The following is a 12,256-nucleotide window of genomic DNA, read 5'->3' as shown; positions in this document are numbered from 1 at the left end:
TGAAGTGCTGGTGGGGTGGTGTTTCAGTTGTCTTATCAAGAATGAGGCAATGTAGAGGCTGAATTCTATTTATGTACATTATTTGGTGCAACCAAAGTGTTGCTGACAACACTTCACACGTGATAGGCAAAGATGCCATTTCCTCAGCCTCTCCTTTTTCAACTTCTGTGGATGCCCAACTGATGTGGCGGACAAGGGTGTGCTCCCTTCAAGTCCGGAGTTCCAAATCTGCCTCGTAGACATTGATATATAAGAACATCTGAAATTTTGGATGCTAAAAAGCTTCGGCGTTCGATTTTTCGGACTTCCTGCCCAAATTTCAGGTCCAAAACAGCATTAATTGAGCCCCCATCTCTGCCACATCATTCAGCTCCCTGTTGGAACCAGCGTTTTTTTTAGTTAATACATTTGCGACCGTAGCAGAGCTTGAAAGGCAGCTTTGCCGCAATACGAGAGTGTAATGAGGTGAAGCAAATTGAAAATCTAGGGACCACTTCCGATCGGACGTTGACTGTCTCTTGGCTAAGTTCGACCGTAACGGAGCGTGAAAGGCAGCTTTGCCGCAATACGGGGGTGTGATGAGGTGAAGCATATTGAAAATCTGAAGGGGTCACTTTCAATCGGACGTTGAATGTATTTGTTTTGGGAAGTTCGAATAGTTCGAATAGTAAAATTCCAGTGCGAATCGAATCGAATAGCAAACACTATTCGAAAAATATTCGAAATTTCGAATATTCGCGCACCCCTAAAGAAAAGTTGCAAAGGACCCCTAAGCATATTCTTATGAGACAGCATCATGAAAGCGTTTCTTTTGGCTAGGTTGATGAAGCATGCAGAGGTAATGTTCCCTAGTTGTCTTATCAAGAATGCAGAGGCCGAATTGTATTTATTTACATGATTTGGTGCAACCTATGTGGTGTCGAGAACACTTTACATGCGAAAGGAAAAGACGCTATTTCCTCAATCTCTCCTCCTCTTTCAACTCCTTTGGAGGCCCAACTGATGTGGCGGACAAGGGCGTGCTCCTGTCGAGTCCGGAGTTCCTAATGTATCCCATAGACTTCAATTTATGAGAACATCTGAAATTTGGGACGCTGAAACCCTTTGGCATCCGATATTTTCGGACTTTCTGCCCGAATTTCGGGTCCGAAACGGCATCAATTAAAGCCCCCACCTCTGTCGCGTCTCTCTACAATCTCGTAGGTTCGAACCAGCACTTTCGTGAGTCAGTCTCCTTGCGGCCGTGAAAGAGTCTGAAAGGCAGCTTTGCCGCAATGCCAGAGTGCGACGGGGTGAAGCATATCGAAAATCTGAAGGGGCCACTGTCATGGCACAGTGTGGCGAATGTCTTTACGGATAAGCACCGGAAATGCATGGAGGCGTGATGGTGGGAGGCGGCAAACGGGCCCAACCCTTATGATAAGCATCTTCGGCTAACTGCTCAGTAGTGCATGCGGCCTAGTGCAGTAGTATGCATATAACCCGAAGGTGCCGCGCCGCCGTTCATGCTGCCTCTTTGTGCGAGACCGCGAAGTGCGCCACACAGACGCGTTACCTTCACGAACGAAAGCAGCTCGCCATCGCCGCGCCTGTGTGCGATCGGGAACGGAGTGGCCTCGTCATAACTAGGATACTAGGTCACGTCGTAACTAGGCCTATCCGAACGAACGCTAGCTATCACGGCAAATGCAAACGCCCCGGCAGTGACGGCGTCAGCTCGGTTGGTGATGTGCTGCACACAACTAGGAACAATCGGCTTCACACGACAGCAAATGCTGCATATCGGCGGAGATTTGGCGATGCGTATGCGCATCACCGCGCGCACACGCATCGGGGAAAGCCGGACGAGTCGTCCACTCTTCCGCCACAGTCTTTGCGTTCCGCGGCATCGTTTCCAAACGCTCCATGCGTCAGAGCCGTAATCTATTCCGCACTTTGCTAGTATCAGCGGCGCTCATGACGAGATGCTAATTTGTGATTGGCGGTTGGCACGTAGTTAAGCGCAGTTCGCAGCAGGCAGCGAATGTATTCACGAGAGCCTGGTCGCATACCAAAATAACTGATAAGTGTACTGGGAGGCAATAAAACTATTTCGGACGTGGCTGCAGCGATTTCACCGCTTGAGCGGAATAAAAAAGCATGAATTCGTTTTTTCGGACGATTTCGCGGTCCCTAGGGAGTCCGAAAAATCGGACGTTGGCTGTGTTTTTCTTCCGGAATTTCGAATGGTCAAATTTCAGTGCGAATTGAATCGAATGGTAAACACTTCGAAATATATGCGAAAGTTCGAATATTCCCACACCCCTACTTTTAATAAAAGTAATTGTCAGTATCACCAGACGTGAAAAACACATGCCCTGTGCAACCACCTGGTCACACAGAAGTGGCTGCTCCATATGGCATTTGATGTGTTGTGATACCATGGACGGGGGGGTTGCCTCCCACCAGCATAGCCGTATCCGGCAGAAAGGGGATCCTGAAGATTGAGCAGAAGCCTGGTCTTGTTAAGTGCAACACACCCCTTTGGCCTCTATAGATGGCACCCCAGAAAATTTGGTCGTTGCCTTTTCCACTTCCCGCCCTCTCCCAATCTGAGTCTTTCTCTGCACTGCTGCCTTGGGGAAAACTTTCCGTGACACGTTCTGTGCCGCCATCATGTGACTAAGTTTGTCATTCGCGTTGACGCTATCACGTGACTGAGTGTGTGTAACAATGGATGCTGGACAGTGGATATTTTTTTATTCACGAAGCCCCACAGGCTCCAACAGGAGTATTGTGTGAGGGGGTTGGGGGGTTATAGTACAATATTTTTGTTTACATAAGTGGAAGCAATCAAAGGAGAAGAGGTCTTGTGAATATAAGCACACTTTTATGGTACATAAATAAAACGGGATGTTATATAACAGTTAGCGAGCAGCAAACATGCCATACAACTAACAAACAGATGCAGGCATGCTTATTTGTAAGCCTACATCTCATAACTCTAACGAATTATGCACTAGTTAGCGAGGAGCTTGTACACACTTTAACAGAAGGTAAAAGCAACTTTTTTTGTCTTTGGTCACATTCTTGGTTTGATACTTTTTTGTCTCATGAGCCAAGTAAGGCCTTAACTTTGTGTCATGAGCAAATGACTTGAGGCTACCCTTTGATGGTGAACAGCTGCTGCTTGCTGTGATGCAGGCACATGTGTTCGATGGACAGCCCACAGTAGCAGTGTCAGTGCTGCATCTCCTGTCGCAACACCTGCAGCAGCAGTGCCAAGAAGGGAGCCCGCCGGCTGAGCTGGCTCCACTGCGGCTGCGGTTGGTCCAGACAATGGTGGCATTGCGCACGAGTGCCCTCTATCAGGTGGGCCTGTGCGATCCTGCTACAGGGCAGGTGACCTTCAGCCGACAGCTTACCTGCACCTTCAGGTGAGCTCTCGTGAGTGGTCAGTGCTCTTCTATTGAGCTTTGTGTACACGTTAAAGATTGAGCTTTTTGTACACATTAAAGAGCTACAGAAAGTATACTGAGATTTTATTATTGTTTACCTTGAACTTAGAGGCCCCCACTGTGGCACACCGCACAACAGTTCTGGCATGCAAAATTCCAAAATTTAATTGGTTTGATTGAACTGCAGAAAGAGGGGTGTGGGCTTAAAGCAGTTTCATACTACCTGGACTTTCTTTCAATGAAGGGTGTGCAGTGCTTTTGACACATTTGTCAAAAGCCCTTGATAATTTCTGACTGAAAAGGATAGACTAGCCATCTCCTTGTTACCAATTGAGTGCTGTTTGCCTTTGCAGGGAAGGCTCTCCTTGTGGCAGCTCAGGAAGTGTGGCGAGTGCGCAGCAGCTCTGTTTCCGGGAGGCCATGGATGCCTTGCTGTGCTGCTTACGAGAGGTGGGCACCTCACTCTTTGTGTGCGGTGAATGTTATGTTGCAAAATTAGGAAGTGGCTTTGTGGTGTGCATTGACCAAACGTAGAGATTAGGACTGGTTGCTGATGAACTGTTTTGAATGCCAATATTTGCAGCCTTTCACTTAGTAATTGGCCAATCACTTGCCTTAATTTATATGTGTGACACCTAATAGAAGATAGAAAGACCTTGTCTGTGACAGAAAGTATTGAAAAAATTTGAACAGAGTGGAGAAAAAAAAAAAGACAAACTGCTACTTTCAATTGCATCAACACACCAACCAGCCCAGCAAAGCATTTTTCTAGCCCTGTGCGTAAGACATGTTTTACTGTCACACTCAAGAAATTTCCGACTGAGTGATTTAGGTGCATGGTCTCTCCCACTGCAGTGGTTCATATTGTTAAATCTTGTGGTCAGTCTAGCTACAGCTTATTAATGCTTTCCTGTAATAAATAATTTTTTTCCGCTCACTGAACGTACTAAATTTTAAGAAAACAATGTTAAAAGCATAACAGTTTTGAGAGGAGACAAACATGGCACCATGTTTGTTTCATTTTTAGTATGGTTCTCTGCAAGTTCTGTAATGTACCAACTTGTCTAATTGAATATGCTGCTGCTTGGTACTAAACTTTAGAAAAACAAAATTCTCTCTTGAACAGTATTAGTTGGAAAGCACAGGAGAAAAATATATTGCCACTGTTGCTTTGTGCAAAGAAATCATTAAAAATTTTGAAGTATTCATTCGTAATGCAAGAGATCTTTGCTATATTCCAGCAAGTGTTAAAATTCTGTGTAAATATTTTTTTTTTGGGTATATGAAATGTTTGATGTATTGACTCGCCTTTGTGCAACACCGAGGTTGACTGTCTTCTAGTGCAAAACTACTCTCTGCGCAGCGGTCTGCAACTGATCTTGCCTGAAAGATGTTGACAGCCTGCAGATAAGAATGTTGCCTTTTAGAACGTGTAGGAGACCTGTAGGCCGGCATACAGCAGTAACAAAATGCTTTGCAGTATAAAGTAACACTTTGTTTGAAACCTGACAAACTGACTGCTGCTGCTGCTGTTGCCCAAGAACTCATACTGATAGGATCGGTAAAGAGCGTTGTTTCCATTGAGTAATGGCTTGCAATATCAACACATTGTGGGAATTGGGGATGTTCGTCACATCAGGGGCGTAGCCAGTTATTTTTGGGAGGAGGAGTCCAACACTGCTTTAGGTATGTCGATGTGTGTTTTTTGTATGTGTGCACATATATGTACACATACAAAATGTAAAAATTTTGGGAAGGTTTGAACCCCCACAAACCACCCTCCTGGCTTCGCCAATGCATCACATTGACTATGTCCAGACATTGGAGGTGCTCTAAAAATGATCACCCAGCGAAGAAATGAAACATTAAACTTGAAAGATTAGATTTTATATAACCTTTTAGTTGGTACTAGCTCTCCAATTTTGTGCAGGGAGCAGCAAAATATGAATTTGCAACCATCATTATCAGCCTAGTGATGGGCAATAATTTTTGGCGGGAACATGTTTTCAACAGTCGTAAAATTCCTATCACTTGACTGCCTCCCTAAATTTTAGCCACATTTGTTGCATTACCCAGAGAGTGTACATGGTACACATTTCCTTGTTTGCTGTGCTTATGTGAGCACGGAAAGTGCGAGGTGACACATGAGGCAACGTGTATCAATGGCTGCTTTGCCTTGCTGTGTACAGGAGACTGATGGGTCTGTGCTGAGCACACTGCTACGAGGGCTTCCAGGCCTGCTGCGGGACCGGGCAGTGGTGTTATGTGGCCAGTTTTCCCTGCGCCGTCTCTCTAGTTGGCTTTACACCCACGTAAGTAGTTAAAGGGGGATAGCCTTGACTGGCTGATGGGATGAAATGGGGCCGCAAGATGTGCATCAAGAATGAAGTGGCAGGATTGAATGCGGACTCTGAACTGAAGCTTATTGAATTTGCACACAATAAATTTTTCATATGCTCTACATGGCTGACAAAACAACAGTAATACGGTCAAAGAGAACTGAAAAAACAAAAACAAATAAACTAAAAGGCTAAATAAATGTGTCTGCATAGTGACATTCCCTCAAAATTACGAAACACATGAATGTGAAACGTATTTTATTCTCTTATCATTAGAGTTATGCTGGGTTGACGTACGTAGTTACTTGGAAGTTGATAAATGTGGGACACTTCAGTGATCTAATGTTTAAATTGGTCTCGTTAACCGGGTGGCAAACAACACCACCTTCCAACCACTAACAGAATGTGTCGCAACTAGGCTTGTGCAAATATTCGAGCACTTTGAATATTCTAATTTAAATTATTGGAAATTTCGAAGTATTCGAAATGAACAAATAGGTGTATATTAATCCGCATGTAACCACCTCCGTAAAGGTGGTTTCACTGCAGTGGAGAGGTGCTGTACCATGAATACACCTTTCCAGGAAAAATTCACACTCCCACGAAGCCCCACTTCAAGGTTAAATGAATATATTACCCTCACATCGATTCATCACTTTTTAAGTTTAAATTAGAGCTGTGCGAATAGCAATATTTTGGGTGCGAAGCGAATTCGAATATTGAAGTGTGAGTGCGAATCGAATCGAATATTTTTCGAATATTTCTAGAATATTTTTCGAATACTTCGAAGCGAAATTGCAGAAAAAAAATGTTAGAGAGGATTCCTAAGCATATTCTTATGAGATAGCAACATGAAAGTGTTTCTTTTCGCTAGGTTGACGAAGCACTGGCGGGGTGGTGTTTCATAGTTGTCTTATCAATAGTAAGGCAATGTAGAGGCTGAATTCTATTTATGTACATTATTTGGTGCAACCAAAGTGTTGCTGACAACACTTCACACGTGATAGGCAAAGATGCCATTTCCTCAGCCTCTCCTTTTTCAACTTCTGTGGATGCCCAACTGATGTGGCGGACAAGGGTGTGCTCCCTTCAAGTCCGGAGTTTCAAATCTGCCTCATAGACGTCGATATATAAGAACATCTGAAATTTTGGATGCTAAAAAGCTTCGGCGTCCGATTTTTCGGACTTCCTGCCCAAATTTCAGGTCCAAAACAGCATTAATTGAGCTCCCACCTCTGCCACATCTTTCATCTCCATGTTGGAACCAGCGTTTCCTTGAGTTAATACATTTGCGACCGTAGCAGAGCTTGAAAGGCAGCTGTGCCGCAATGCCGGGGTGTGATGAGGTGAAGCATATTGAAAATCTATAGGGACCATTTCCAATCGGACGTTGACTGTGTCTTGGCAAAGTTCGACCGTGACGGAGCTTGAAAGGCAGCTTTGCCGCAATACCGGGGTGTGATGAGGTGAAGCATATTGAAAATCTGAAGAGGTCACTTTCAATCGGACATTGACTGTATTTGTTTTTGGGGAGTTCGAATAGTTCGAATAGTAAAATTTCAGTGCGAATCGAATCGAATAAAAAACACTATTCGAAAAATATTCGAAATCTCGAATATTCGCACACCCCTGGTTTAAATTAAAAGCTTGTTATACCATCTTATATGGTCTAAGTACTATAGTAAATTTTAAAACTTAACATATTTTGCAGGTTATCACTTGCATTCTACCGAAAGGAAAATCTTGCTACTACCGTATATTGCCGATTATAAGTCGAACCCTCAACTTGCAACCCCTTCTAGGGGAAAAAAAAGTTGACTCCGAACACAGCCTCATGCTGTGGCCATAGCTCACCACTAAGTTTTTCAGAAGAGGGAGTGATGTAAAGAAACATTTGCCCGTGAAAAATTGCTTACAACTCGTCGTCGCTTGAGAGAAGGACGCAGTCATGGTCATAAAAGCCTCAACAGGCAATAGTCCAGAGACTGGAATCGCCTGCAAACCAACACACCCTCATTTATCCCATTTACACACCATCTTTCCAGACAGATATGTGGCCATGTCTAGTTCGTGGTGCAACGAACACTCAGCGACGCTTGCTCGCATAACACACCTATGAACCGACCAGCCAGGCGAAGCGGCCTGACAATGAGTCGCAAAACATACACTCACAACGTAGTCTGCGAGGCACAACTCTCTGAACTACTCTGGGGAAGTCAACTGGCGACCCTAGACCGGAGAGGCACAGAAACCATTGGGTTCCTACCAGGGGGCACCACCCAAGATCGAGCAACGTAGACTTTCTTATATAAAGTTTCTTCTTGTTGCTTTGCTAAGTCCGAGTGCAGTGACCTAGACAGTCAGTGGATAGGGCATGTCACATATCTTATAACATCTTCAACAAATTGCACTGGTGCGCACCGAGGCACCCAGGTGCTGCAATGATTAGACGAAATGGCATGCCAGCGCACCCCAATGCGCACCAGTTCAATTTCTCAAAGTTGCCATTAATCTCGTGTTAACTGATCTGTTACTTTGGCCAACGTATACTTTGCTGCAAGATAACATGAGTAGGTACAAGCAAAAAATAACTATGCATCCACCCACACCATTATTTTCAGCTCTTAATTGGTTTTAACAAGACACAAACTCAAGATAACTAGCAAATGATATATTTTGTCAACCCTATATCCGCTAGCAGTGTTCTTTGTAATTATGCAACAATGTATTGCATGGCATCACAATGGGCTTATTTATTGTGTATCTTTGCCCAGTGAAATAACCTCACTTGAGAATCAATGGTTTACGTTGTCACTTTCTTTCTTCATCCTTTGGAGCTGTTTCATTAGGTCACCACACCAAGTCACCCAGTGCCTTCTTTCTTTTCCGCTGTTGTGTGTCTCTTCAGTTGTTAGTTGGCGTTTGTGGTGTCCTGACTGCTTTCTTGTGTCCGTGTTTGCATGCCCTGTCTTTTTAGAATGAAGTCACCCGGCTCTCCCTGTTTTTGGGCTGGGCAATACATTTTAAAGGACTGGCAGATTTCTTGATGTCCATTTCAGAAATATCAGTCTGGATGATTTAAGACTGTTGTACACTCTATCAGAGACAGCTGTTTGTTCACGGTCATTCGATTTTGAAAAGACACTTTGAAAGCAGTGGTTAAATCGTCGCAGCATTGCGTTGCAGTGTTACAAGACCGTTATATAAAAAATAGCCTATATTGTCACTGATCCCTGTGATAATTCAGGATTCATTGCTCTGTAATGTCTTCCAGCAATTAAATCTTTATAAAATGCTAGGCACAAAACCAGGGGCGGATCCAGGTGCCAACTTTGGGGGGGGGGGCGGTTTCTTCATCTGACCGGGGGGGGGGGGGGGTGGTAGGGTAGGGATGAGGAGACAGACAGGCATTGCAGGCAGGGGGGGGGGGGGGAGGTGACACAGGCTTTGGGGGGGGCGATCGCCCCTACCGCCCCCCCTCTGGATCCGCCACTGCACAAAACTCTAACGTGGCCAGGAATGGCTGTTTTTTGCAGGTGGCCGGTGAGCGCCAGTTGTTGGACAAGGTGCGTGCTGCTGGTGGGGAGGCCCTGCTCTATCCAGTGGCCAGTGCATTGGTGTTATACCGAGAAGAGTTGGATGCTCAATCGCCACGCTGGCTGCTGCACGTGCTGGAGTCGGGGCTTGCCTGCAAGCCTGCGGCAGCGCTGTGCCTCCGAGCACTTGCCCTGGCAGCCTTGGAGTTGCGACCTGCCATGGCCAAGGTGCTGCCTGACCTGCTACAGCGGCTGGCTCAGCTGTCGCCCACTGTGGCAGTGTCGCTGCCCGTGCTCGAGTTTCTTGCCTGCCTAATCCGTGTGCCTCAGCTGTACGCCAGCTTTGTGGCTGCCCAGTACCGTAAGGTGTTTGCCATCGCCCTGCCGTATACCAATCCTGCAAGGTGGGCATACCAACCTGTCGTAGGCCTCTTGTTATGGTTTTGAACGAGAGTTGCATGTCCTGCAGTAAACTCTGGTTCTCTGCTCGTTTTGATCCCTGGACCCATAGATCCACAAGCAAAATATTTAGCTATACTTAACTGCATTCATTTTTAGATGCGAAAGCATCTTATGCTAGGGGCAGTGTCCGTTCTGCGGCGTCCGCACCCATACTGCGCATGTGCCAACTCTCCCCCCTCTCCTCGTGCTCATGTAAGAAGATGGGAGGAGGTGGCGTAAGCGCTACCTCTGCTTCGTTTCCTCTCTCCCATTTCTCTCTCTCCGCCACAGCTGTGGGCTCGTATATAATGCGGCGCGCGCTCGCTCCCATTGCACTCTCCTTTGCAACAGCACTATCGATGCTCGCGAAGCTGAACGTAAACGGCAACGCCGGCAAGCGAATCTCGAAGCTGCGAGGCTGCGAAAGCACGCGTTCGCTGTGCTTCCGTCATTCTCTCTCTGTGCAACGGTGTGCGAAACGCCATGAACAACGTCAACGTCGGCGCTAGTTGCACCGGCAGCACCACCGCCGCGGAGTAGAGGAAGGCTCGGGAAGCCGAATGTAAACATCAGCGTCGCAAACGGTAATTCAAACGCCTCGACAACCACTGTCTCATAAGTCGCATAAGAGAAACGGAAACTTGATGCACATCCCACCATGGTTGCCCACAGCGGGAGATGATGTGTAATTTTTTAACACAGCTTGTGAAAAGGCTCCTGCCTGCTCTTCATGCAGGTTCAGTGACGTAGTGGTGGCCCTGGCCCACCACTTGGTGGCACTGTGGTTCCTCAAGTGCCGCGTCGCCTTCCGCAAAGACCTTGCACCTTTCATAATGAAGGCAAGTTGTCCACACAGCCTTCACAATATTTGTGATGATCCCATTCATTCCTTGAAAGTGTGCTCTGAAGATTGACTGTCGCCATATCATAATTATTGTGTTCATATTGAGGCTTGTTTCTTTCCTCTTGGGCAGCCTACATTTGGAATTTAAGGGCCCGTTTTTCTTTGTTAGACACAACCTTAATGAGAAACAACAGACGAGGGATTATTAGTCAGTTGCCAGCTTGTAAAAAGATCACGTGCTATTGGATGCCAGCAGGCGGAAAGAAAGTGTTCTGCACTCGCCGTCATGGCTACAAGCGGCGCTGACTATCACTCCCAGGTTTTAATGCACAGATATACCCGATACGGCTGTAGTGGTGCCAGCATGCTTGACTTCTTGGTGGTCATATCAAAATCTTAAGTTGGCAGAGCGCTGAAGTGCATGAGGCAGCTGATTGGTGTGGGCTTTTGCATACGTGGTCTTCAATCACAGTCGCTCTTTTGAAGGAAAAGAGAGAGCTATTACCATATATTGCCGATTATAAGTCGACCCCCCAACTTGCAACCCCTTCAGGGCAAAATAAAGATGACTCCGAACACAGCCTCGTGCTGCGGCCATAGCTCACCAATAAGTTTTTCAGAAGAGGGAGTGATGCAAAGAAACTTCTATGTGCCCGTGAAACATTGCTTACGACTTGTCGTCGCTTGAGAGAAGGACGCAGTCAAAGTCATTGCCATCGTGTGAGCCACTGCTGCTGCTCGCCGTCAGAACGAGTGCCCGTGGTCGTGAACCCAATCTCGAACCGCCTCCTCAACGGCAGGGTATCGTCCAGACTTCGGTCCGCGAAAGGAACGGCATGTAGCAGCGCAAGCGAAGATCTTGGTCCTTTATTTTGTCCATTCTCTCACGTACTTTTCCGACACATCAAACTTGCGCCCTGCTTCAACGTTGCTTTCCGATTCTGCGTAGAGGATCGCTTGCCTCTTGAAAGCAGCGCTGTACTGTTGCCCAACGTTACTAGATCCTGCCAGTTCTCAAACTGCGGAGCTCCGCCTGACGCCGTTCCGTTGCGCTCCGCATGGGGGCGCGCGCGACGGAGTTTGCCCGGCAAGTTGCGGCAAGTCGCGACAGACACGGACGGCCGGACGATCGTTGTAAACAGCCCGCTGCAGTGTGCTTAGTAACGTTTGCGCGAGTACCCGCAGACGTTTGTGGACCATGCTGGCAAGTGTATGAACCATGCCATGCTGTTTCGTGCCCGGGTGTAAAAGCGGGTACGATTCCGTTCTACCTTCGGGTGAGAAGAGACATTTTTTTCAGGCCGCCCCGAGACGCCGAACGCCTTGCACTATGGCAGCGAGCAGTACCCAGGCAGGACAAAAAGCTTTCAAGCACGTGTTCTGTTTGTGACCTTCACTTCCGTGGTGGGGACATTTCGAAAGTCTTCGAGCACAACATTTGTGGTGAGCTGGTAACGATGCCGCGCGACAAATGGGCACTGAAAGACGACGCCGTGCCTCGGCTGTTTCCGAATTGCCCGAGCTACCTTTCGAAACCGACACGGAAACGCAAGGCTCCTGCTCGCAGACTCTCCCCGGCAAAAAGCAAGCGTCGAAAAGGACAAGGTGAGCAGTTGATTTCAGCAATTGATGATAGCAACAACGAAGCAGAAAACATCG

The 12,256-nt window shown here is 46.7% G+C and overlaps 1 protein-coding gene across 2 annotated transcripts in view; it reads left to right on the top strand.

Annotated features, from left to right (window-relative positions):
• LOC119382455 (tuberin) overlaps positions 1-12,256 on the top strand; it is a 122,180-nt gene that overhangs the window by 54,930 nt on the left and 54,994 nt on the right. For both annotated transcript variants that reach the window (XR_005181536.2, XM_037650164.2), the window contains exons 14-18: positions 3,184-3,416; positions 3,791-3,887; positions 5,627-5,749; positions 9,313-9,716; positions 10,490-10,592. Coding sequence is in view for 1 of the 2 variants with exons in the window: in XM_037650164.2 (XP_037506092.1) it covers positions 3,184-3,416; positions 3,791-3,887; positions 5,627-5,749; positions 9,313-9,716; positions 10,490-10,592 (960 nt within the window). In the remaining variant the exon portion in view is untranslated. The remainder of the gene's footprint in view (positions 1-3,183; positions 3,417-3,790; positions 3,888-5,626; positions 5,750-9,312; positions 9,717-10,489; positions 10,593-12,256) is intronic.

This window comes from Rhipicephalus sanguineus, chromosome 2 (genome assembly GCF_013339695.2).
Source record: "Rhipicephalus sanguineus isolate Rsan-2018 chromosome 2, BIME_Rsan_1.4, whole genome shotgun sequence".
Classification (NCBI taxonomy): Eukaryota; Metazoa; Arthropoda; class Arachnida; order Ixodida; family Ixodidae; genus Rhipicephalus; species Rhipicephalus sanguineus.
This window is presented reverse-complemented; position numbering and strand designations above follow the sequence as displayed.